Source organism: Dunckerocampus dactyliophorus, chromosome 14 (assembly GCF_027744805.1).
Source record: "Dunckerocampus dactyliophorus isolate RoL2022-P2 chromosome 14, RoL_Ddac_1.1, whole genome shotgun sequence".
Taxonomy (NCBI): domain Eukaryota; kingdom Metazoa; phylum Chordata; class Actinopteri; order Syngnathiformes; family Syngnathidae; genus Dunckerocampus; species Dunckerocampus dactyliophorus.
Window position 1 is genome coordinate 16,724,565 of NC_072832.1, and position 27,485 is coordinate 16,752,049.

Consider the following 27,485-nt stretch of genomic DNA (forward strand, 5'->3'; position numbering starts at 1 on the left):
GAAAAAATACATTATGAAGTTCTAATTATGAGAAGAAAATTTACAAGAGGAAAGCTGAAATGATATAGTTGGAAAATAAAAAAAAAACAGCAGAAATGGGAAAAAACCCCAGAATAAAGTGGGAATAAAGTGAAATTATTAAGAAAAAAGGTCATAATCGAATGAAGAACAACAGTCGCAATTTTACAAGAATAAACTCGTATTATTATGAAAAAGACGTAGTTTTTAGTAGCATTTCACCTATTACAAAGGTGAAACGCAGTTTTTTCTTGAGCTACATAAAGCTTCTTACCATATCTGTACGTGTTGGTTCACAAAATATCAAAGTGGCCCTTGCATTCTTTCATTTTTCAGTATGTGGCCCTCGCTGGAAAAAGTTTGGACACCCCTGGGCTATACCATGCTTCCATTCCAATATATATTATATACTGTACAGGTGTAATAATCCACTATTACAGTATAGATCCCAGCTTTTCATGGGAGTTACGTGCTGGGATGTGTTTTGTAAGAAAAAAAAAATATAATTTTTAAAAATTGGCCAGTGAATGCTGAATTGTGAATATGCGGAGATCCACTGTACAGTAATCCCTCGTTTATCCTGGTTAATTGGTTCCAGATTTGCCTGTGATAAGTGAATTTCCACAAAGTGGGATTCCATATTTATAAATTGAATATTTTCTGAGTTAGAGCATAGAAAACCTGTTCACAACCTTGTAAATAGAGTTTTTAAGATTATTAGAGCCCTCTAGACATGAAATAACACCCCTATAGTCACCTTTACACTTGCATTACCCATTGTAGTGGAAAAGCACAGCAGAAAAATTTAAGACATAAATAATACTTGTAAATAAATAAGTGCTTGTGTATGTTGCTGAGGTGAATTTTTGTTTGCCGTTGGCTATGGTCCCAACAGTAGTTCGTGTTAGGGATTATTGCCTGTTGTGAGGTCATTCAAACCTGCAATAAAAGCCTGTTGTTCCGGTGATAAAGTCTAGTGCTTGTGTGTCTCACCGAACATTACTGTAACATTAGTGACCAGCGTAGAATACTACATATCATATCAACGTCTTTGAATGCGTCTTCTAAATGCCTTATATTTGTATTTTAGTTCATTTAGCCATTTTTATGCTTGAAAATGCTTAATTTAGGCCAAACATTTGTAAAATTAGCTTAAATACACTTATATATTTTTTACTAACGTCTGGCATTATTCAACCACCAAACAGCACAATTTCGGAATCTATTTTTGAAAAACCATGATAGAGTGAAGCTGTAAAATTTGAAGCGTGAAGTCAGTGAGGATTACTGTACAGTCTTGTCAACATATAACCACAACATTGTGGCCTTAACGTTTTTATACTTTTACATATTGAATGCTGAAAACAATAATAAACGTTTTCAATAGATGAAGGAAATAGATTAGGAAAATAAATGTAATATGTGCAAAAGTCATATTTTACCTTTAAGTTGACTCTTCAGAACTTAACAAAAAAAAGGTCAACAAGTAATTGTAACGGTTCATAACAGCAATACACTGTGGAAGCAGTGTTGCAGAATGAATAATAATACAAGTAGTATTTTGCTGGTCAATGAACTGACTCCATTCTGCTGCTGTGCTCCCTCCCTGCTCCGTATTGACCAACTCCCAGCTTGGCTGTAGTGGCAGGTTATGAATGATTAATCACTATAGAGGCCCAGAATAATGGCCACCTCTGCTATTGGGTCATGGACACAAGCTGATGCTGTCTGCTCATTTTGGGATGGACTGGTTAGCTGTGCAATTAGGCATATAATCCCATCTACCAGTTGGTTCATTGATTACAGATTGATGTAGTTTGCCAGCTGCTGCTTGTCTTGTCTGAGGGCCTTGTCTGAGATGAGGCCCGGCCTTTCCGTGTCTTCCACCCTTTTCCCCACCCCGACCCGTCACATGATTGGCTTGTTTGAGCACCTACGACTCAGCCGTGTCATCAAAAGCCATATGTCACAACTAAGTGACCCGTCTGCCCCGACAGAAACACATACCGCATTTAATCCAGATCCCCTTATGGAGAAACTGAGATTAGGCCACAAAGCGTATGGAGAAAGTGTATGGAAGGATCTTCTTAAGGAAAACATTACAAATGTGCTCATATTGTTCTGAATGAAGACCCTTTGTTTGGTATTTCCATGTTAATACTAATCTAAGTGGTAGCAAGCTGAGTATTTATTGGATAGAAACAACACTGACGTTCAAAGCTTGTATTATATTTCTATTTCGGACTTTTTTCCAACACACACAAACAAGTAGCCAGCGAAGAGCTCAGCAGCTGGTCAAACGAGGCTGGCTGTCTAATTGGGTCACGTAAGGTAAATGTAATTTTATGCCTATTTGAACTCCCTTTCCTTCTAATTGGACTGATTAGCTATGCTTAATTGGCTGTTGGGATCTCCTTTTTGTTTTGAATTTGGCCTCAGTTTAAGATAATAAGCATAGTCAAAACAAGCTGACAAAAATCAAGGGCAAATCTCAATGAACCCGCTTTTAATGCTTTAACCCAGCTAATATCTACTGCTCAGTATATGACACGCTCGAAATACAACGCATTCCCTGCTGCTATGCTCCACTTCTCGGTGAATTTCTTGTTCTGGTTATTTATTTTTTTATAGTATGCCCGCTTGTTGTTCTGTTGAAAGCTTTTGCTGGAACACTCGAGGAGACGGAGTAAGCTTGTTCACATTTCTAAAAAGACACCATTCGCCTCATCAGATGATCGGAAAACTTTGCGGGACAAATGTTTCCGTACTGCCCCACAGATGGAAACATAAAGTCAAAAACCCACGAGACGTTCGACCGTGTAAAAGCGTGCCAACGTGGCAGTACGTCAAACCGCATTTCTTCTGCTACAGGGCTCCAGACTGTGACGAAATGGTCGCATTTTGCGGCTAAAATATGAGACACTGTGAGTGAATTTTTCATCTACTCGCGCATGTGCGTCCCTTATTACGGTTAGAATGAAAAATAGTCTGTGAAATGTGTAGTCAATTGACAAAAGCTTGTCACAGTCTAAGCCTATCGATGACAGCGTGTGTGATCACTCACGTTTGACTCGCATTGAAGTTTGACTATTCCACCATCTTTGTTTACACATGTTGCCTAGCTCCACCATCTCCTTGGCGGCAGCTAGCTAGCTTTAGTTATATATCTGCCTCGCCTCTGGTCCACGGACTCCAAATGTGACTCTTTTTTTGTTCTTTTTTACCACAGTGACATTTTGTGTTTAAAACAAACAAGCAAAGCGGTTCGTTCGGAGCTCGTTTTTGTCCCACAGGCAAGCTACAAGTTCATGGGGCACGTGCTAACTTACTTTTTTAAAGTGTCACTTAACAACCTTGCTGTCTTGTCACCAATATAATAAATGTGTCTTGTCTTCAAAACACTAGCTGTGTGTCTAAGATAGTCAACATAAACACATAAACACAACATATCCAGCTTTAAGATAGAGACGCTCTTAACAAGTAGCTCGTGAACTACCAGCAGCTCGCTGTCTGATCAGTTGAGAAGCTCGCCAAAGAGTGTTTGCGTAAACTCTTCGTATTTATTATAACTGTTCAATTCAGACATGATGCTCGTATCTAATGACAAACGAGCACAAAATAACATAAATACAATGAGCACACTGTTTGGGTGGTGATGTGCTCTGTAAATAAAGTACAATGGAAATGTTGTCAGTCACATAACACACAAATAGCTGACCTCTCCTTTCTTTAAGTATGGAAGTTGATACTGTTTTATATTAAGCAGGACAGATTTTTCTAAAAAAGATATTGAAATCGTTATTTTTTTGTTAAATTGTGTTATTTTTAACTGAAAAATATATGATTAAACAATTAACTTCCCATGTGTTAGTATTTCTCTAAAACAGGCATCAAATCTTGATGTCAAACAGTACATTAGTTTCACGCAATTAAAGGTAAAAAAAGAAATAGTCGTGTTGGTTGGCCTGCCAACAAGGTGTACCCTGCCTCTCGCCCAAAGTTAGCTGGGATAGGCTCCAGCATATCCACAACCCATGGAAAATGGATGGATGGAGTTACAAAGTGACTGATGAGAATCTTATTGATTTTCATTGCATTTCTGTTTATTTAGACCACCCATACGCGCATAATAAATACGTTCTTGTGACGTTCAGAGTGTCATTGAACGCATCTCACGGTTTGTCTCGTGACAATGAGGAAGTATTGTTGCAATGAATGGACTAGAGACGTGTTTGTTTGGATTATGAGTTACATATATGGTGTTGGAATTGCACTGCAGCTGATGTGTTCAGGTAAGAATAAAGTTATAAAAGAGCGTCAGACACTGTGTGACTGTGCGACTGGGGAGCTACGCTGTGCCACCGTCTGTGTCATAACAGAGAACCTAGCTTGCCATGCGTTAATTATGCTAAAAAAAAAATTACAGAAGTAATTAAAATATATTAGTTACCGCCGTTAACGCGCTATTTTTACAGCCCTAGTTTTATTAAGTTAGTCCTTTAATTTTCATTGTTATTGTTTAATATTGTTTTTTTTCAAACTATTTTTGGTGTCATGAGGATATTGGGGTGGGAAAAGGACCCAAAAACCTGATGACAATATGATGGTTGATGTATTATTGGCTCTGACTTGAAGTGTAATTGCATCCTGTGAAATGATTTGCAGTGGAAGCCATTATTGATGTGCTGTTTGCAAAATATGCACACAATTTCTGCTACACAGATAATATTGACCTAGTATGAAGAACTCCAAAAGTGATCCAATAACAATAGTTACCTTTTGTGTCCGCCGCCATCATGTGCGTTAATTAGCAATGGAAGTGTCACACACAGCAAGAAGCTCGGCTATATGACTCCACGTTATTAAGTGAATTATCGCAAAAAAAATCACGTGATGCTCAAATCGTCACGATTGTTATCACTGACATATATTTCTGTGAGTGCATGTTTTTATTTGACACTGTTTTTCATAAACTTAACAATGAATACAGCAAAAAAACAAGCAAGTTTTGAGTGCACCTCAACTTTAAATGTTGACTCCTTTGTCAGGTTTTTAGTCAGCAGGTTCGGAGAACGTGTCAAAAATAATGGTCTTACTAACGCCATTATTGTTTTCCAGTAACAAGTGATCTAATTCAGTGGTTCCCAGACTTTTCAGTCGCCTACCCCTTCAGACATTTGACTTGATGCCATGTAACCCCTACCCCTCCACACTTAAAATACATAAACCTTTTTTAATATTCATTAACTTAAAATACTGAACATAATTAATAGGTTCATTAAGTTCATAGTAAGTAATTCTGGCTCAAAAATTAGCATTTTGCGTGGTCACATTTTGATAAAAGTTTTCCATGAGCACTGATCGATAAGTATTCATCCTCCATGTCTTGTATTTCAGCCAGATGTTGGGGTCCTTCCCTTTGAATGGGTTGAGGTTGAGCTTGAGGGCCGCTGTGTGTGACTGGAGCGTGAAGAGTGAATACATAATGAGGATTTTCTTTCACCACGATTACAGGTAATGACGAGATATACTCCTTTCATGCTCGTATTCGGTAAAAATGCATTATCCCTAACGAGTATCGGCTCATCCCTATATAAAACTATAAAAACTTGTTTTTTTTTACCCTTTTTGGCTTTGTGGAACACACTTGTTTGTCCCTCTGCTGCCGCCTGTCTGCCATGTGTTGTAGTGCATGCTGTCCTGCACAGGTGGAGCTGATTGCACACAGCTGCGTTCAATCTCCGGCACCTTCATTAGGTTCTGCGAGGTGGCCGTGAGACACTAGTTGTTCCTTGCTTTCACCTGCTCACCTACAGCCGTACCTGCTCTCCTGGTGACTTCTCACTTGTCTAGTTTTTTTGTATCGTTGTATTCTTCCCTGCGGGCTAATCTCGCAGTTTGACCTGCCTCTCGCTAAGGTTAGTTCTGCTACTTTTTTCAGCAGCTCTCTGTTACACTAGTGTGGTTTTTGTTCCTGCCTTAGTTTTCCACAGCCGTGTTTTTTGTTTGTTTGTTTTCTTTCTGGCTTTATGCCCAGTGTCTTTTTGTTAACATTTTTTTGTTCACCCTTGTTTGGCTTGGAGCCGCCTTTTTTTTGTTTTAAAACATTTTTTTGTTACAAGGCTGTGTTTTTTCACTCTCTGCATCTTGGGATCCAAAACCCGGCCTTGGCCGGACGTGACAAGACTATTTGGATTTACAGGATTTGTTATGGGAAACATTGATTTGGTTAACGTCCATTTTGGTTAGAGTCGGACACTTTGGAGCAAATTAATGACGATAACCAAGGTTTCCCGTCACGACTACACAGTGAATTATAGCTGGCCAGAGTACAATACAACTACAACAAACACAGTCGCCTAGCGTTGTGGTAGAGAATTGCAAGTCACGATCCTAAGTCTTATTTTATGAAACGTCTCACAACTGCATAGGCCATTACAAAGCTAAATACCAGTTCTTTTTTATATATATATATATATATATATATAATATATTAAAAAAAAAAATAGTTTTTCAAAGAAATAACACAATAATTACTTGCCTTGGTTACTAATTCAATTACATTTTGGGAATTGTAATGAATTTGCCAGACACTGGTGTTATGGCATCCATAATTAGAAAGCAAACGTCACTCACTTGAATAAATATAACTTTATTCGGAAGACAAAACTATTTTACAGTGTGCAACATTACATCAGAAGCATATGTGTTTTAAATCTTTCTCAAACTCACAATTAAAGGTACTAACTGTGACCTCTTTGAGACTGCCCTGGCGTCATTTATAAATGGCATCATTAAAAAAAAAAAAAAAAACTCACTTAGTGAAAACGACGCCAAATAATAACATAAAATAAATATTACTATTTGTCCACTGAACTGCGTTATAGATGTATATTCTGTAAGATTCTTTGAAGTAAAAATCGCTGAATGTGCACATTTCTTCTCGTCAAACCTGGGCTGAATCCTGCGATAAGACCGCGTGAACAGTTTACCCTTTTTGAATGTGAGTAAATAATGTGTGGCATGATTATTCTCGCCAATCCGACATTAAACTGCAGGTCAACGGCGCAATACTCTGGCTCACCGGGAGGGGGCGTAAGTGCCGTCCTTCTACAACGTTTAAAACTGAAGATAAGGAGGACTTTTACAACAATGTAACAGAGCGCCAAGATAGAACTTTGGGTTTCAGTCAGTTTTATAAAAATAAATAAATAAATGGGATGAAGAAGGATTTGAAAACATTTTTACCTGAAGCGAATTATTCTCTTCTTTTTCTTGTTAAAAAGTCAATACCTTACCAGCCATGGATGTCACTGCTCTCACTTTTACTACAAAGCCTACGTTCGTCCCTCCCCGGTTTCACAATATACTTTATAGTATTACACACAGTGAGATAAAGAATGTGTTCCTAAAATGCCTGTAGCCATCAACATGGAAGAACATGATGCAAAAAGGTGACTAGTTTGACATAAATAATGCACTTGGGTGTTGGGGGTGTTGGCGGCCACTTGACTAAATGATGACATGTTTAAAAGTACAGTGTATGATCATTTCAACAATCTTTTTTTTGGTTAAAAATGTAATATTAATTACAAGTATGCATTTATGTTTCTAATAATAGAACTCAATGATTAGTTTTCATCAATGAGGAACTTCTGTCAACTGTAAAAAAAAAACAAAAAACACCCAAATAAATGTGAATCATTCAAACCTGTTGGAGAGCAAATTCAACTCCATTGATGGCTCATGAGTTAAGACTTTGCAAATCTGTTGTTTTGGAACACTCGTGCTATGACCTTTGTAAACCGGAATGGTGACACTGTGCTATTGGCACAATCATTTCACAATCACTCTTTCCTCCGAGTGTCTCACTTCAAACGCATCACTCAAACGCTGTGACGAGCCGTCCGGGTAATCGGGCGGCGCCGCTCACAGCTCGTCACTCTCCAGAGTGGCCTCAGAAGGGGAGCTGGAGAACAGGAAGGGGCTGGTCTCCGACGTGGGGAAAGCCGACTTGATGTCGAGCCCTTGACCCGTCAGAGCGGCGTAGCGGCTGCCAGTGCGTGGAGTCTTCTTCATAGGCGCGGGCACGCTCTGATGCCACTGTGCTGAAGGTCATAATACATGTTGACACGTATGTTCTCCAGTAAAGCTGCTGACAGTTGATCTAGGTACTCATCACGTTCGTACCATAGATGTCCAGCCTGCAGGTGCAGGATGCAATTCCAGCCTCGTTTTTGGCTGACACAGTGTACCAGCCAGCGTCCTCTTTGGTGGTTGGCTGGATGAGGAGGCATACGTATCCTGTGGCGTCCTGTTGCATGCTGAAACACACGCAATGCTTTTAAATATAGCACATTCATTTTTAAGTAGATGGTAAGAAATACAGTGGAGCCCTGCACATTTACAATTCTGCATTCATATACCTGCAAATTCATGGATTTTTGGTAAAAGTTATTGTTTTTACGCTGTTTTTCCTACTTCATGCCCTTACTCTATTGCATTTTTAAAAAAAAATTAATTAATAAATTATTACTTTTGTGGTTGAATACAGCCTATTATTAGTGGGAACATATGCATATATAAGCAAATAGTACGTAATCCTGGCCCAAATTAAGCATTTTCATAAAAATGGCAAAATGAACAAAAATACAAATATAAGGCATTTAGAAGATGTGATGTGTAGTATAAAGATGTGATATGTACGGTAGTATAATTTGCTTTTGTGTGTGCAGTGTGGAGAGTGCCAGTGTCTGGCATGAGTTGTGGCTGACAGCAACTCCTGTGTGAATATTCACTGCATATGTGTTCTCTGCGCCATTAAAGTATTCTACTACACTAGCCACTAGGTGTCAGGAACATTACATTGAGACAATAGCCACCAAGTATGCTGTCGATGCTGTGTGAGTCTATGTAATGTCTTGTTTATGTCTAAGACGTCTTATTTTCTGTTATTATGTCAACTATATTGGGTAATACAAGTGTAAAAGTGACTAAAGAAGTGTTATTTCATGTCTAGAGTACTCTAATAATGCTTAAAAAAACATATTTAGAAGGTCTCAAACAGGTTGTCTATGCTCTAACTACGAAAATATTCTTTTTATAAATAAGGAATCCTACTTCTCAGAAATTCACTTATCACAGTTGGGTCTGGAACCAACTAACCCCGATAAACGAGGGACGACAGCACAGTAGATCCCCGCTTTTCGCAGGGGATCTGTTCTGGCCCACCAGCGAATGGCGAAAAAATGCGAGTCATCGATACACCCATAAAAATGTCATTTTTGACACATGGCTCACTCCTCCTACTCCAAACCCTCCTGCTAGCTTGATGTCTACATTCTCCGATTTTGGCTCAACATTTGCAGTGTAATTATTAGATTTGATTCAGCTCCAGAATCCTCCCCTTCTCTCTTCAATATGCCTCACAGACTTACTAAACGCATTTTAAAGTATAATATTTATAGGTACTCACCATTAATGAATGATAATGTAAGATGATGGATAAACAGGTGGAATCAGTGCAGAAGTTAGAAATAAAAAAGTTTCACTTTTGCGTCTCACAGCAACTACGGTGTGTTCAAGGACTGCCGAATAAAGTGTGAAATCTCCATGCTTGACAAAAAACATTATCAATGAAGCATAAAGACATAAACATGTAAAAATTATGGGCTTTTTTTTAGACAGTGGTACATGTGTGCTTTACATTTTACCTGTATTATTACATATTTATAAATTAACACCGACTTAGGTTTTTTCTGTAGTATTCTTAGAGAAATAGATAAAGAAATAGTTTTGGCCCAAAAATCAGCAAATTTGCGGGGATCCACTGTAATGAAAACATAGTTTTGTCATAGGAAGCTATTGGTGAAATAATATTGTTGGCTGATTGATCCCTTTAATAGATACTGTATATCCAAGGAGCTAACACAGGTTATTCCCATTATTCTTGTTCTTTTGCATATATTCCCAAGAAAGGTTTTTGCAACCCCAGAGTAAACCTTGCCATCCTTTTAGCTATGGGAACCCGCCCTTCATGCATTTGCAGATCAAATAAATCCCGTCTGCTCTTGGTTTGAGCTTTGCATCTCTCACTGACCTCATTCTGCTCTTCGTTCTGGGAATGGTGTCATTGTCCTTTTTCCAGAATATAACCGGGTGGGGCATACCCATCACCCGACACTCTAGCCTGACGGGGGTCCCCTCAGGGATTCCCATGTTCTGTAGCTTCTCCACAAACTGAGGAGGATGTTTCATCTCTTTCTCTGAAGCAAAAATGAGTAATATTACAATAACTTCCAAAACACAAGTAGCACAAACACCAACCACTCCAGTGGACATTCTACTTGACCTGCTCACCCACAACTTTGAGCTCAAGACTGAAAGAGCTCTGCCCTGCTTTGTTGCTTGCAATGCAGGTGTATGTGCCGGCGTCATTCTGCGTCAGGGGGTCAATAACCAAGGAGTGGATGCCAGTTTCACGCACTAGCATCTTGTGGTAAAGATCTGGATAGATTGGCCTACCATTCACCAACCACATGAGCTCAGGGTTGGGCAGACCACTCACCTGGGAGACAAACGAAGATCATTTTTATGGTGGATTGTGTTTCTACAGTAGGAAATTGAACTTGCTACCTACCTTACAGTCTAGTCTGCAGACCCGCCCCTCGTGTGCCAACATGTCTCCTGGAGCCTGGAGGAAGTGAGGCCGGAAAAAACGCTCCTGGGTTTGCTCCCCTTCAACTTCCTGGATGCGAGCTCGTACCCTGAAAATGGGATACATAGGTGGGATGAGTAAACTCTGCGGGTCCTTTACCCTTTATTGAACAAGCAACTATATGGGTGATAAAATGGAAGCTACACAATATACAACATCAAGATGGTGAAAAAAATGTAACAACTTTTAATAATAAAATAAAGTAGCTTATAATAATAATATACAATTGTGTGAAAAAGTGTTTTCCACCTTCCCAATTTTTTTTTTTTTGCATATTTGTCGCACTTCAATGTTTCAGATCATCAAACAAATTAAAATATTAGTCAATCACAACACAACTGAACACAAAATGTAGTTTTTAAAGGCAACTTTTAAAGTTTTTATTATTAAGGGAAAAAAATCAAACGTACACGGTGAAAAAGTGAACCATTTGTAGAGCTTTGGGACTCCAGCGAACCACAGTGAGAGCCATTATCCACAAATAGCGAAAACATGGAACAGTGGTGAACAATCCCAGCAGTGGCCGGCCAGCCAAAATTACCCCAAGAGCGCAGCAACGACTCATTCAAGAGGTCACAAAAGACCCCACAACAACATCCAAAGAACTACAGGCTTCACTTGCCTCAGTTAAGGTCAGTGTTCATGACTCCACCATAAGAAAGATACTGGGCAAAAACGGCCTGCATGGCAGAGTTCCAAGATGAAAACCACTGCTGAACCAAAAGAACATTAAGACTTGTGTCAATTTTGCCAGAAAACATCTTGATGATCCCCACGACCTTTGGGAAAATACTCTGTGGTCTGACACAACAAAAGTTGAACTTTTTGGAAGGTGTGTGTCCCATTACATCTGGCGTAAAAGTACCGCCGCATTTCAGAAAAAGCACATCATACCAACAGTAAAATATGGTGGTGGTAGTGTGATGGTCTGGGGCTGTCTTGCTGATTCACAACCTGGAAAACTTGCTGTGATAAATGGAACCATGGCTTCTGCTGTCCAACAAAAAAATCTTGAAGGAGAATGTCTGGCCATCTGTTCGTGACCTCAAGCTGAAACCCATTTGGGTTCTGCAGCAGGACAATGATCCAAAACACACCAGCAAGTCCACCTCTAAATGGCTGAAGAAAAACAAAATGAAGACTTTGGAGTGGCCTAGTCAAAGTCCTGACCTGAATCCTATTGAGATGCTGTGGCATGACCTTAAATAGGTGGTTCATGCTGGAAAACCCTCCAATGTGGCTGAATTACAACAATTCTGCAAAGATGAGTGGGCCAAAATTCCTCCACAGCGCTGTAAGAGACTCATTGCAAGTTATCGCAAACTCTTGATTGCAGTTATTGCTGCTAAGGATGGCCCAACCAGTTATTAGGTTAAGGGGGCAATCACTTTTTCACACAGGGCCATGTAGGTTTGGATTTTTTTTCTCCCTTAATAATCAGGAAGAAATAAGGAATCAGGAAGGGGGAAATCACCGCTGTATATATATTTTAGTCTTTCAGCTTTCCTGTCAGGGGTCACCACAGCGAATTAATCACACAAGTTACTCAGCTTAGTTTTTACACCAGATGCACCTTCCTGATGCAACACTCATTCCTGCTCACCTCTGAGAGTTGATAGGGGTCAGGCGACTTCGGGGTGGTCCTGTTTGGATGATCAAATGACCCGAACAGCTGATTCGGCCCTTCAAATGGTTGAAATGGTAAATCAGAGTTTGCACAGAAGGATGCAGAGATGAAGAGGTAGTTCTGTGCAAGATGCTACCTGTGGATTTGCTGCCATGATGGTGTAGTTTCCATCATCATCAGCAGTTGTGGACTGGATGTGTAAAGCACATGTACCATCACCTTCTCTTATCTTCTTGTAATGGACATTCTTCCTCAAGATCTGCTTGCCGTCCTTGAACCAGTAAACCTGATGACATATATAATGAATGAATAAAAGGTATGATGTCATATATTGTGCCCAACTCGACGTGCACCCAGCACCTTTGGAATGGGGATGCCAACAACTTTACAGGAGAAAGTGACAGGCACGCCCTCCATGGCTCTGAAGTTCTTCAGTTTCTTGTCAAAGATGGGTGCGATGCATTTCCCCGAGGGGACGTCGTCATGCTGTACCTCGTCGTCCGACTCCTCCACGGGCGTGCGCTCTAAGCGGAACTCAATCTCGCTCATTAATCTCTGCTCAAAATTGGAAACTTTGTACTCCTGAGAAAAAAGAGAAACACTACATCAGGGGTATCCAAAATTTGAGGGTTGCATACAGAAAAATTAAGGCTGCTGAGGGTAATATTTTGTAGTGAGAGCATAGAAAACATGTTTACAAGCTTCTAAATACAGTTTTTAACATTATTAGTTCTTTTTGCATTGAAGTCAATAATGTTGACTTTCAACGGATGGATAGATTTACAGTAATCCCTTGTTTATCTCGGAAAACTGGTTCCAGATCCAACCTTGATAAGTTCATATACGCAAAGTAGGATCCTTATTTATGAATGGAGTATTTCCACAATTAGAGCATAGAAAACCTGTTTATCACCTTCTACTGTACAGTAAATACATTTTTTTTTAACATTGTTAGGGCCCTCTAGAAATGAAATAACCCCTATAGTCCCCTTTACACTTGTATTAGCCAATATAGTAGACATAATAATTGACAATAAGCCATTTAATACATAAATAAGACTTGTGCTCGTATTTTGCTATAAGTATGTGACAGGACATGACGTACGAGGTTTCATCTTGGCGTGGGTTATGGCTGCAACAACAGTCCGTGTTTTTATTAGGGATTTTTATTCAGGATTATTGTGAGGTAATTCAAACCTGCAATAAAAGCCTGTCGTTGCAGCGGCGATCAAGTCTGATGCATGTGTGTTTCATCAAACATTACCGTAACATTACTGACAACTAGTGACCAGTGTAGAATACTACATTATCCAGCATCTGTGCATGCCTTATATTTGTATTTTATTTCATTTAGCCATTTTTATACGTGAAAATGCTTAATTTAAGCAAAAATATGTAACATTTGCTTTGATGTGTATTTCTTGACTAATAATAAGCCCTATTTAACCATGAAACAGCATCATTTATTAATCATCATCATTTATTTCAAACTTTGATAGAGTGAAGTTGCAAAATTTGAAAAGCAAAGTGGGGAGTGATTATTATATCTCATGAATAATTAATTCATTTAATTTTTTCAATATGAAAAAAAAAAAAAGAACGAGCTGCTGGCCATAACTGGCCCCAACGGGTCGCACTACGGACACCCCTGCACCACAAAAAAGTAATCGCAAGCAATTTTAATGAACGTTTTACCTGTAGGAAATAATGACATTGTGTTACCGTAATAACGTGCACATCAGACACCACGAACATGCATGCATTGACCATACTGCAGTGGTATTGAAGTCTTTACTTTAAAATGCATATGGTGACTTAATACCACTTCAGTGGAAGCTGCTGGAAAGCAAAAAAAATGAGAGGGTAAAACAGAGACCAGAAATCAATTAAATATTTACATTTTGTTGCATTTTGTACATTTCTGATTCCTCAGAGTAACAAACTTCCATGGAGTTTTATTTTCTAAAAACAAGTTAGGCTATGTAATGTTTGGGATGTGTGCTACGGAAACAGGGAATGCAAGCTTAAAGGGGGAAAGTGAGTCATTACATTTCATGAGCATAATGTAATAGAATCCTTAAGTATTTCCTCGTGCAAGTTACATATTAGTTAAGAGATGCTTGAATTCCTGATGACATTGACAGTAACTGGATACATATACAGTATCAGTCGAAACACTGGACACAGCATTCAAAAGCATGAAAAAGTGTCAAATGTTTGACTACCACTGTATATGAAATGTCATAATCTTGACATGTTAGCGTCCCGACACCGTGCTTGCAATGAGATGATCCTTGTACCTCATCATAGTTAATGACAGTAGCTGGAAAGTTTGGTCCAACAAGGGGTCTGCTCGCTGTTTTCCCCTCATTACTCAGCTTCTATGAGAGGATAGGGATGATGGATGATGAGCGCCCACAAAGACACACAAACCCACTGATGGAGAAGCGCAGAGATAAGCTGATGAATGTTATTCACATGCATTGTTGTTACAGTACATGGGCACATAATGATCGATCGTCATGAAGGAGGTGGGAATGATGCTCTGCTCTACACCCTGCTCTACACCCAAATGAGTAAGATATGTTACATTGTTGTTATTAAGTCGTATGACTTCTTTTGTGGTTCTGGTCAGGTATTGCAAGACAAAATCAAGGTTTTTGTACAATAATCATTATACAGTAGATCCCTGCTTTTTTGCCATCCAAGACCACCTGCGAATGGCGAAAAACGAGAATAATTGAGCCGGCCATAAAAATGTCTATTTTTGACACACCCTCCAGGAGCTTTGGATTTTGGTTTTGCAATAAGAGTGACTTCAGATTCAGCACCAGAAGCCCCCCCCCCCTTTTCTCTCCAATACGCCTTAAGAAACGCATTTTAAAATATAAAATGCATAAGTACTCATGATTGGGTGATGAGGTGGTCGGCAAGCAATCACTTTACTGAACAAAACAGGTTAAATTTGTCACTCGCCACTTCACACTTCGAATTTGGCTGCTTTGGTCTATCACGGTTTTTCAAAAATATATTAATGAATAAATCAGGCTGTTTCGTGGTTGAATATGGCCTATTATTATAATAAGTACGCATATTAAAGCAAGTGTTACAGATTTTTTCGACTAAATTAAGCATTTTAAAGCATAGAAATGTCTAAATGAACTAAAATACAAATTAAAGCATTCAGAAGACGCATTCAAAGATGATATGTAGTATTCTACACTAATCACTAGGTGTCAGTAATGTTACCATAATATTTGGTGAGACACAAGCACCAGACTTGATCACCGGAACAACAGCCTTTTATTGCAGGTTGAAATGATCTCACAACAGGCACAATAATCCCTAATAAAATCCCTAATAAAAACAGGAGCTACTGCTGCGGCTGTAACCAGCGCCAAGCTAAAACTCAACTCTGACCCCCCGACGTCACTTCCTGACCCCGAACACCAGAACACATTTTCAGCAGTACAAAAGAGTACGAGTCTTATTTATGTCTTAAATGAAGAAGGTCATAAACAGGTTTTCTATACTTTAATTACGAAAATATTTCATTTATAAATAAGGAATCCTACTTCAGGAGTTTAGGAATGAGAGTCAAGTGTGCTAGTCGCCGAGCTACATGCCCGGGCTGTCACCCCGCCACCCAGCATGGCTCTTAAGGCTAAGGAAGTGAAGTTCACTAATGTACACTCGCACAGCCTCACTGGCTGGCATTCGTTACATTTGAAGTTTGTGATGTCCAACTGTTTTGTGCAGCCGTGAATGCGTAAGGTGGAGTTAAGAGCTGCTTGAATTCCTGATGACATTGACAGCAACTGGATACAAGTTGCTGTAAGTGAGCGCAAGTGAGGAGGCCGGCAGCAGTGCATGTGTGGAGACAACTATGTTTGCTGATATGCTTTTGGCTAAGTTTGCTGATATTCTTTGAGCTACATTTGTTGACAACACAGCAAGCTGACAACGCTAAAGCGCAGACATGGCTCATGGGTAGTAAATGGCCACAGGTGATATCGAAAATTTTCGACACGTGAATTACGCTGGTATCAGAACCCAATACTGATACTGCACCATCACCAATGGGATGAATTTTCTGTGGAAAAAACTGCCTATTTTCAGAGAAAAACTTTTTAAAAATGATCTTTTGACCAAAAATGATGCAGGGATCCACTGTATACTAATTTATCAAACATAATAATAAGCTGTTTAATATTTATACTGACAAAAACAAAGTAATATGTGGCTAAAGCTGACTTAATATATGTGATTCATGTCCACACAATTGTTAAAAACTTGACTACAACTACTGGTTAGTTCAAATTAGTGATGGCATATATAAGATTTCATTCAAATGAGTGACCTTTGGTACCTGTTGGTGTGCAAAAATGGGAAGATCGTCTTTAAATTGCAGTTTTTTCTGAATGTCATGAAGAAGGGCTTCTTTGCTCTCGCGAATGTTTTCAGTAGACGGTAGACGCGTCTTTGGTAGCTTCTTGTTTAACCTTAGGAGATAAAAGAAATGTTTTAGAACACGTGACAGCCCCACCAATTAGTGCAGTAATGGTCACATGTAAAGTACCCCAACGGAGCTCCTTTGGGAAGGCCCATTGAGTTGGTAGGCTGATATGAGGTCAGGGAAGGCAGGATGGAGCTCAGGAAAGCCACTGGGTTTTGGATGGGGCTTGGGGTGGAGCTGCTGGAGGTGGGGGAAGAGGCCTGAGGAGGTGATTGGGCTCTGAATGCAAACACACTGTTCAAGCCTGGCGTGGGTGAGGATATGAGTGATGGCGGGCTGGTAGGGGACTGGAGCACTCTCGTGGGGAAGGTCCTGGGCGGGGGCGAGAACGGTGGGAGCGTTGGCGAGCTGGCTGCAGAAGAGTTGAGCTCAGCTGCCAGCTCGTGGAGAAGTGGGACTGGGGATTCTGTTGGGGAGGGACTCCTGACCGGTGAGAAGGTCTGAGCTGTGATGAACTCTTTAGGGCGAGCGTAGTTGAAGGTCTGTGAGGTAGCGGTCAGGTTCATGAGGGAGGCGTGGGTGCTTCTCAGGATGGCGGCAGGAGACATGACGTTCTGTGAGGCCGGCGTTGAATCTGTTGAGCTCGGACTAAAGTTAGTCGACGCGAGCGGGGAGAAAAACTGTGGCGTTGGTGCACTTCTGGTAAGAACTGCTGCTGATAGGTTGAGATGGGAGGCGTGGATGGTGTTCATCTGGGTCAAAGGTGCTACACTGAGAGGCGGACCTGTGCCAAGGCGTGGCATAGGTGGAGGAGATGTCACCAGGGAGGAGGTAACTTGAGGAGTGGATAGAGGTGTAGCAGTGTTGATCGCAGGAGTAGAAGTCAGTGCGGGTGTAGGAGGAGGTGCAGATTGGGGTGTCATCTGCGAGGTGGTATTGAGATAGGGCACATGGGATTCATGGCTTTCTCTGAGGGACCACAGCGGACCTTCACGAGAGCTTGGGGCCTCTGGCTTAACCTGGAATGAAGGTTGGCTGTGGGTTTGGGTCGGGGGCTCACCGTCCTGCTGCTGCTGCTCCATGAGAACCTGGTTGTGAAGGAGCTGGAGCTGAGCCGGGTCCCTGTCAATCAAGTAGAGGCAACATAAGAGATGAGCTGAAAAGACGCTATACATGGTGAGCAATGCTGCTCTGGAATTACAGCCCGTCAGTCCTGTAAAGCCCAAAAGGCGGGAGCCAAAATCAGCCTGAGGATTCATCTGCCCTTTTATGGACCACCAACAAGTTGGCCACAAAAACAACGCTGGATGAGTCACTTGAATATGAATCTTATACAATATTTTCATATATATGTGTATATATATATATATATATATATATATATACAGTATATTCATTTCAGCAATACAGATTAACCAAACTCTTCCTTTTTAAAATTTTTCAAAGTACAGCAGCAAATGACAAAACATTAACCAGTTACAGTAGAAGAAGAAATATAAGCATTCATGTGAACTTACAAATAGAAAACGCCATCCTTTGTTTTGGAGAGTCTGAAAGTCCACATTTGAAGTCACTTGCATGCTTTTGTGAATAGCATCTGATAGTCAAACAGAAGGAGGAGCATTTATATTTGGAGTGGAGGAAGAGGGGGAGGATCAAATGTGATTTGGGGGACAATAATATCATTTTTCCCCAAACATAATCGGCTCCAACACCAAAATTAGAAACTCCCATTTTTTCCTAAATGATATCATATGTTCCGATAACATTGACACATGCGGTATCTACACTGCTCACAAAAAGTTAGGGATATTTCAGGACGAACTTAAAATGCACGACAACCTTTACAGGTGAACTTCATTTTCACTTTTTACATGCTTATTTCTTTATGCACCGCAGATAATGTTTTTTCATTAACGGTTGAGATTTCCCACTTTCTTCGGTGGTCCTGGAACGTACCGTAGTTGCTGTGAAATGCAAAAGTGAAACGTATACAGTATATAAATTAGTATATGTAATGTACTAATTAATACAAACACCTACAGAGTCACGCTGGACGTCGTGTTGATCAGCTCTAGCTGATAGCGCTCTCGAATCTCATTCTGCCGACCCTGGTTTGAGCCCGTGCGGAAAGCATGGCTGGCTGAACCAGGTGGGTTACAACAGCATACTTTAAAAAGCCTACAATTTTTACATGTTTATGTCTTGATGCTTCACTGATAATGTTTTTTCATCAAGCGTTGAGATTCATCATCTGTTCATCTGTTCATGGATCATCTTACATTATCATTCATTAGTGGTGAGTAACTATATACTGTATCTTATGGTTTAAAATGCATTTAATACGTGTGTGAGCCATGAGAAGGACAGGGTTCTGAAGCTGAATCTAATCTAATATTTACAACAGTGACTTTTATTGCGAATATTGATCCAAAATTGGAAGGGAACATCAACGTCAAGCTAGCAGGAGGGTTAATTTTTTCATACCTCATGTGACCACTCTGAAGAAGACTGTGAGTGAGCAGTCGAAACTGTCAGGAATGAAAACTGATTTCATGTCTGAGAAAATAGTTGTCTGGCATATATTACCTATTAAACAAAAGAACCGCATTTTACAATTTATACTTTAAATGTGTGAGGAACCTGTCATGTTCTGCATTCTGCTCTGCTGCCCTCTGCTGTTTTTGTGTTGCAGCACATCCCTGAACATGACCCAGACCTAATCACACACACCTGCAGCTCATTACCTCCTCCCTTCTTAAGCTGCAGCCAAACAACCTACCAGTGCCAGATTGTACTCCTTGACTCCCTGACCTCCTGTTCCTTGCTCCCGCTTAGCCCGGCTTCTTGTTCCTTACCCTGCATTCTGGCTCCCTTACCTGCTTGTTCATTCAGCCTTGTATCCAAGATATCTCCTGTCAGGTTTGCCTACAGTGTTTTTTGTTTGTACTTTGGTTTTTGTTCCTGACAGCCTTTTGCTGTCAGTGTTTTTCGTTGGTTAACCGTTAGTAGATTTTCCTTAGTTGTACTTTTACCTTGTGGACTCTTTCTGTTTCGTATTAAAGTATTTTTGTTACTATTTTTGACTCTGGTTGTCTGCATTGGGATCCTGATTCCTGTCGTGGCTCCCACCACGCCTGACAGAACAATCTGGCCAAAATGGATCCCGCAGACATGGAGCACTTCCGCTCGGCCCTGGCACATCAAGGCCAATTAGTCGGTGGCCACGAGAAGACCCTCCAAGGCATCATGGAGGCCATATCGGTCCTATCTGCCGGCATGGACGCTCTAAACCTACGACTCGCCAGCACCTCCTCTCACCCGCCACCAGAGGTCGGTACGTCCCCACACGCCTTAGACGCACCACATGGCGCAGCTGCACACGCACCTGTATCTCATCAGCTGCGAGAGCCTAATATCCCTCACCCTGCTCGCTTCTCTGGAGATTCGGACTCCTGCAACCAGTTTCTACACCAGTGTTCCCTCGTTTTTGACCAGCAGCCCACCACGTACACATCGGACCAATCCAAGGTAGCATTCATAATGAGCTTACTCTCGGGTAGAGCCGCTACGTGGGCTATGGTTGCGAGCACATCTATGCCTGCCATACGCACCTCCTTACCTATGTTCCTGGAAGAAATCAGACGGGTTTTTCACCATCCCATTCGGGGAATGGAAGCAGCTAGCCGACTACTAGACATGAAACAGAAAGGACGCTCGGTGGCAGATTTTTCTATTGATTTCCGAGTGCTTGCTGTAGAGAGTGGGTATCCCGATACCGTTCTCCGAAGTATTTTTCGCAAAGCACTCGATGTACACATTAAAGATGAGCTGGTGGCTAAGGACAACACTACTTCCCTCAACGGCCTTATCAATTTAGCCATAGAGTTAGAGAACCGCATAAGGGAGAGGGTGAGAGAGTACACCAAGGAGGGATACGGCGGCAGGTTGTCAATTCCTACCAGGATATCATTACCATCTCCTGAGGGACAGAGGCTCGAACCAGGGATCGGAGACGCCGTGGCCGTACTACCAGAGGTTCCCATGCAACTTGGGGGACGACGCCTCGCCGCCGAGGAAAGAGCACGTCGTCGCAAGCTGGACCTCTGCCTCTACTGTGGAGATCCGGGGCATCGACTCCTCCAATGCCCCATTCGACCACATCGTCGCCAAGGATCGACTTCTGGATCAGCAGCGGAGTTAAAGCCAAGATCCAGGAGCAACCAACCGGCTACGGAGGACCATCCAGCCATGGGGAGCTGTGAGTACCTCCATGATTCAGCCACTACAGCGGAGGAGGTTTCCTTCAAGAGACTTCAAATTAAGGGAGTAATTATAAAGAAAGAGAGAAGTATTGACATAACCGCACTTATTGACTCGGGCGCCGATGACTGTTTCTTGGACACTACGTTTGTTCTCAAACATAATATCAGCATGATTAAGTTACCTGCTAAGAAGGAGGTCTGGTCTTTGGATAGGCGCTTCCTGGCGGCCATTACACACCAAACCGAACCGCTTATCCTTCATCTCTCTGGTAACCACTCCGAGACCATCCGTTTTTATGTCATGCCCTCCCAGTCCGCACCACTAGTGCTGGGGTTAACCTGGCTTAAGCTTCACAACCCACTCTTAGATTGGAACAAATTGCACGTCTCCAGTTGGAGCCCGTTTTGTCACGCTAACTGTCTCCGTTCGGCTCGATCCAATGTTCCCTCTTCCATATCCCCAGAGGAAGTTATAGATCTTACAGGAATTCCTAGCGAATACCACGACTTAAAGCAAGTGTTCAGCAAGGACCGTGCGCAAACACTTCCCCCTCATCGACCGTACGACTGCGCCATAGAATTACTCCCTAACGCCACATTTCCTAGCGCCAAATTGTATAACATCTCCGCTCCAGAACAAAAAGCCCTCAAAGAGTACATTTCCTCTTCCCTAGCAGCCGGTCTTATTCGACCCTCTTCCTCGCCACTGGGGGCGGGCTTTTTCTTTGTTGCCAAGAAAGACAAATCTCTACGGCCCTGTATCGATTACCGGGGGCTCAATAGCATCACGGTCCGCAATAGTTACTCCTTGCCACTTATGGATTCTGCCTTTTCCGCTTTACACTCTGCACGCATTTTTTCAAAATTGGATCTCCGCAACGCCTATCATCTGGTACGCATAAAGGATGGAGATGAGTGGAAGACCGCGTTTAACACACCGCTGGGGCATTTCGAATATCTGGTGATGCCTTTCGGTCTCACGAACGCCCCGGCGGTGTTCCAAAACCTCATTAACGATGTTCTCAGCGACATGATAAATCAATTCTGTTTCGTATATTTGGATGACATACTTATCTTTTCCAGGAATCTTCAAGACCACACCACTCATGTCCGACTAGTTCTCCAGCGTTTAATGGAGAATAGGCTCTACGTTAAGGCAGAGAAGTGCGACTTTCACGCCACTTCGGTGCCATTTCTGGGGTACATTGTGGAGAAAGGTCAACTGCGTGCCGATCCCGCCAAGATCCAGGCGGTGGTCGAGTGGCCTACTCCCAAATCAAGGAAGCACTTGCAGAGGTTTCTCGGGTTCGCCAACTTCTACAGGCGATTCATACGTAATTTCAGCAGCAAAGCAGGACCTCTGACTAGGCTTACATCACCTAAAATTCCGTTTGTATGGACCCCAGAGGCTAATTCTGCGTTTAACACACTCAAGACCTTGTTTACTTCCGCTCCGGTTCTGGTACATCCTGATCCTAATTTACAATTTTCTGTTGAGGTTGACGCTTCTGATACGGGAGTGGGAGCCGTGCTGTCCCAGCGGTCCCCGGTCGACCAGAAACTGCATCCCTGCGCCTTCTTCTCGCGTCGCCTCACACAGGCTGAAGGGAACTACGATGTGGGCAACAGGGAGCTGTTGGCCATCGTTCTCGCGCTGCGGGAGTGGCGGCATTGGCTGGAGGGCGCAGTTCATCCTTTTATAGTTATCACCGACCACAAGAACTTGTCCTATATCAGAACCGCCCAGAGACTCAATGCCAGACAAGCCCGTTGGTCACTGTTCCTAACACGCTTCAATTTCTCCATCACCTACAGACCCGGTTCACGCAATATTAAACCTGACGCCCTGTCCAGAGTCTTCAGTCCCACGGAGGAGGGAACAGCGCCGGAAACCATCATACCTGTGGCCCGAGTGTTGGGCGCTCTTCGGTGGGAGGTGGAGAAGAAGGTGTCGGAGGCAACTAAAGGGGAGGAGTCTCCAGAGGGTTGTCCTGCTGGTAAATTGTTTGTTCCTGAGACGCTGAGGTCGGACGTATTGCAGTGGGGTCACGCTTCCAGAGTTACCTGTCACCCAGGAACCAGACGAACTCAACTGGCATTGGCGCAGAGGTTTTGGTGGCCTTCCATGGCGGCGGATGTGAAGGAGTTCGTCGCGGCCTGCTCTGTCTGCGCCAGAAATAAGTCATCGAATCGACCTCCGGCGGGTCTGTTACAACCGCTGCCCATCCCGACCCGTCCCTGGTCACATATAGCTTTGGACTTCGTTACTGGACTACCTGCTTCCAGAGGAAATACCACAATTCTGAACATTGTTGACCGGTTTTCCAAGATGGCACATTTCATAGCGTTACCTGGACTACCTACTTCACTGGACACAGCGCGACTCTTGGTGAGACATGTCTTCCGCATCCACGGAATCCCAATCAACATTGTTTCCGACAGAGGGCCCCAATTCACTTCCAAGGTCTGGAAGTCCTTCTGCAAGATGCTCGGGGCATCAGTGAGCTTATCATCTGGTCACCATCCACAGACAAACGGCCAGACAGAGCGGGCCAACCAGGACCTCGAGGCTGCCTTACGATGCGTCTGCCACCGACACCCGTCATCCTGGTCCATCCACCTCCCCTGGGTGGAGTACGCGCATAACACCCTTGTCAGCTCGGCCACAGGTATGTCACCCTTTAAAGTCGCCAATGGATACCAGCCTCCTCTTTTTCCGTCTCAGGAGGCGGAAGTGTCAGTACCATCGGTCCAGATCCACCTTCGCCGCGCCCGAAGAGTTTGGCGAGAGACGGTAGCTGCACTGAACCGCACGGCGGAGCGCAATCGACGCCTGGCCGACCGCCACAGAATTCCGGCACCCGTCTACCAGGTCGGTCAGGAAGTCTGGTTGTCATCCAGGGACTTACCACTGGCCGGAACCAGCCGGAAGCTTGCACCCAGATTTGTGGGACCATACCTAATTGACTCCATCATCAGTCCCTCCGCCGTCAGACTTAAACTACCTCCAGCACTCAAAGTACACCCGGTATTCCACGTCTCCTGCCTCAAACCTGTGTCCTCCAGTCACCTGTGCCCCCCGGCCGAGTCGCCTCCTCCGCCGCGCCTGATCGATGGCCATCCAGCATACACGGTGAAGGCTATCTTGGACTCCCGAAGGAGGGGCAGAGGATTCCAGTACCTGGTCGACTGGGAGGGTTACGGCCCTGAGGAGCGTTCTTGGGTCTCCCGCTCCCTTATCTTGGACCCGTCACTCATAAGCGACTTCCACCATCTCCACCCTAACAAGCCAGGTAAGCCGCCAGGAGGCGTCTTATGAGGGGGGGACATACTGTCATGTTCTGCATTCTGCTCTGCTGCCCTCTGCTGTTTTTGTGTTGCAGCACATCCCTGAACATGACCCAGACCTAATCACACACACCTGCAGCTCATTACCTCCTCCCTTCTTAAGCTGCAGCCAAACAATCTACCAGTGCCAGATTGTACTCCTTGACTCCCTGACCTCCTGTTCCTTGCTCCCGCTTAGCCCGGCTTCTTGTTCCTTACCCTGCATTCTGGCTCCCTTACCTGCTTGTTCATTCAGCCTTGTATCCAAGATATCTCCTGTCAGGTTTGCCTACAGTGTTTTTTGTTTGTACTTTGGTTTTTGTTCCTGACAGCCTTTTGCTGTCAGTGTTTTTCGTTGGTTAACCGTTAGTGGATTTTCCTTAGTTGTACTTTTACCTTGTGGACTCTTTCTGTTTCGTATTAAAGTATTTTTGTTACTATTTTTGACTCTGGTTGTCTGCATTGGGATCCTGATTCCTGTCGTGGCTCCCACCACGCCTGACAGAACCTGCGTTGCGTCACGAGTGAACAATGGTAATTGAAGGGAGAAGGGGAGAGTTCTGGAACTGAATCTGATCTAATTTGGTTTGGTCCAAAACATATCAGAAAAGAGGCAAATAAAAGAAATGTTTTCCAAAGCTGATATGTGTGAATATCTTGTTTTGCCTAAAACACAAAGATAATAGGTCTGCTTTCATGGATGACTAATTGGATGATTCATCCATGAATTGTTGCAGGTCTAAACGCAACAGAAAAACAATGTCATATATCCGGTCTACTTACAGTTTGGGTTTTGCCAGCACTGGCGGTGGTCCTTTGTTGACCAAGTCATCAGATGTGTCTTCATCAGGTGGCGCGAATGTGTCAGTTTGCTCATCATCCTCATCCTCAGGCAGTTTGAAATGCACACGCAGACCGACTCTGGAGCTAGAGCGTGAGTCTTTGTGGTTTGTCAGGACGCCTGACTTCAGGCAGGAGTTTGGAGGTGGATCTGGGAGGGGTAACGTAACAGAAGTTCCATCACTGTTTGGGGTCGCCTTGATATTGGGGCTTGCGTCGGGAGGTGGTCCGGACACTTCCTGTGAAGTGAAGGGTTTAGGGTGTGGAGGCAGTTGTCCCGGGCTCTCCGGAGGGTCCTGGTGGAGGCTGAACGGGTCTAAGTTAGGGATGCTAAAACTGCGAGTGTTGAGGCTGGGGCCACCGGGAAGGCTGCTGGGGTCCAAGCCGGGCTGGCTGATACATAAGGGGTCCGGACGCAGCATGCTGGAACTGTTGGGGTGCAGACGAAGCGTGCTGGTGTTTAAAGGATCCAGACGTAAGCTGCTATTGACTAATGGATCCAGGCGTATGGTGCTGGAGTGGGGCTTGATGGTATTGGTCAACATAATGTCTGTGTGAGGTTTTACAGGAGGAGAGGTGAGATCTGATACAGAGGGTTCTTGGACTCGACTGGGCTCCACAGTTAAAGTGCAAAAAGGCCGAATTGCATGGTTGTTACCACCATTGCCTGGAAGAGGTGACATGAGGTGTACTGTACGTTCATTGTATTGATATGAGAGTAAAATGTAAAACACAAATGTTACCTTTGATCTTTAGTGCTGCAGTACTGGATGCTATTCCATACGTGTTGCTTGCCGTGCAAGTAAACATCCCTGAATCCTCAGGAAAGACTTCAGCGATGACCAACGTACATATTTCCTCTTGAGAAACAAAAGTGATACTCGTGTCATCTAATTGTTCTTGTTAGTTTCTGATCTGTTGAGAGTTCTAACCGAGGAGAAGCACTACTTGTGGTCAAAAAGTACCATTGAAAAGTTTCTTTGTATGTGAAGCTGAGTCTATGTGAAGCTAAATGGCAGGTTGAAAGGATCTGCCATGGTGGTTTGACACAGGATGAGAGACTACCTTATAAGGTGCAGAGGAAAGCAGCCCTGGCTTGTGTACAGAAGAAGAGCAGAAGCCTTGAACCGAGGACTAAACACTTCACAGCAGTATTTATGCACACGTAATCACACATACACAGACAACATTGATGTTTTTCACGATACCTACCTGATTCAGCTGGAGATCTGGGCTCTGGGGTGGAAAAAGCATCAACGTTATAACAACTGACATTTTTTTTTAGGTGTCCTGAAAAGTGAAGGTCATCAAAACATGAACTTGCATCATTTTGGTGATACAGTAAATGAGGAATTTGTATGTAATTTATTTTTTATTTTGTTTATTCTTTAATTTATTAACATTATAGGCCAAGGAACCAAATTCTGGAGCTCAGAGCAGCCAATCATCAAAGAAATCGAATAATGTTGAACAAAAGGTAAATTTAGTATACAGTATTCCCTCGTTTATTGCGGTAAATTGGTTCCAGACCCAATCGCGATAAATGAATTTTAAGTAATAAGTGATAAGTGAATAAAGACTCATTATTGATAAATACAATATTTTCGTAGTTAGGATAGTTGTTAGTTACTGTAGTTATCATGTAGTTATCATGTTACATAACATAAAATAACATAAAATAAGCCATTTATACATAACATATAACATAGTTAAGACTTGTGTTGCTCTAAATGTGTTCTGCTGCTGGGAGAGCACAATAGTGGGTGGACAGGAAGTGACGTGGGGGGTTCAGAGTTGAGTTTTAGCTTGGCATGGGTCACAGCAGCAACAATAGCCTTTTTAACCAACAATGGGCCTCATTCACGAAAATCTTCTTAAAAGTCTTCTTAATAAGTGTACTTAAGAAGGCGCGGGTTGGAAACTGCGCCGCATTCACGACACGTTCTTAAGTAGGGATAATCGTTCGCACCGGTGTTCTTAGGTTGATGAATGCCAACTGCGATGCCCGTGCATGTGAGCCCTAATTTGCATAGGTCACCGCCTATTATTTCCCATACAAGGTAAAAAATGTGCCGTGCGCAACGGGCAGCTGGAGGCGGAGATGGCAACGCGCAAGGGCAAGACTGAGGAGCAGCTGGACAACAAACGAAAGAAAAACTTCAATTCTACTGAAATAGAGGTGCTTTTAAAAGGAGTGAGCGAACACAAGACCACCTTATTTTCACGTGTATCCAC

General features: G+C 42.7%; 1 protein-coding gene across 4 annotated transcripts in view; it reads right to left on the bottom strand.

Annotated features, from left to right (window-relative positions):
* Positions 1–6,733: 6,733 nt before the first annotated feature.
* The window catches only part of mypn (myopalladin), a 37,408-nt gene continuing 16,656 nt past the window's right edge, over positions 6,734–27,485 (bottom strand). Inside the window, exons 8-21 of one of the 4 annotated variants that reach the window (XM_054798875.1) lie at positions 26,463–26,486; positions 25,994–26,110; positions 25,194–25,917; positions 16,942–17,940; positions 16,732–16,864; positions 14,663–14,743; positions 12,723–12,944; positions 12,499–12,648; positions 12,339–12,418; positions 10,658–10,784; positions 10,378–10,585; positions 10,118–10,283; positions 8,209–8,342; positions 6,734–8,126 (exon numbers count right to left, since the gene is read on the bottom strand). In XM_054798875.1, coding sequence (XP_054654850.1) covers positions 7,948–8,126; positions 8,209–8,342; positions 10,118–10,283; positions 10,378–10,585; positions 10,658–10,784; positions 12,339–12,418; positions 12,499–12,648; positions 12,723–12,944; positions 14,663–14,743; positions 16,732–16,864; positions 16,942–17,940; positions 25,194–25,917; positions 25,994–26,110; positions 26,463–26,486 — 3,344 coding nt within the window. In that variant the 3' untranslated portion in view covers positions 6,734–7,947. Of the gene's footprint in view, positions 8,127–8,208; positions 8,343–10,117; positions 10,284–10,377; positions 10,586–10,657; positions 10,785–12,338; positions 12,419–12,498; positions 12,649–12,722; positions 12,945–14,662; positions 14,744–16,731; positions 16,865–16,941; positions 17,941–18,335; positions 18,409–25,193; positions 25,918–25,993; positions 26,111–26,462; positions 26,487–27,485 lie in introns of those variants that run through there. The other 3 variants (XM_054798876.1, XM_054798878.1, XM_054798877.1) reach the window with 3 other exon arrangements.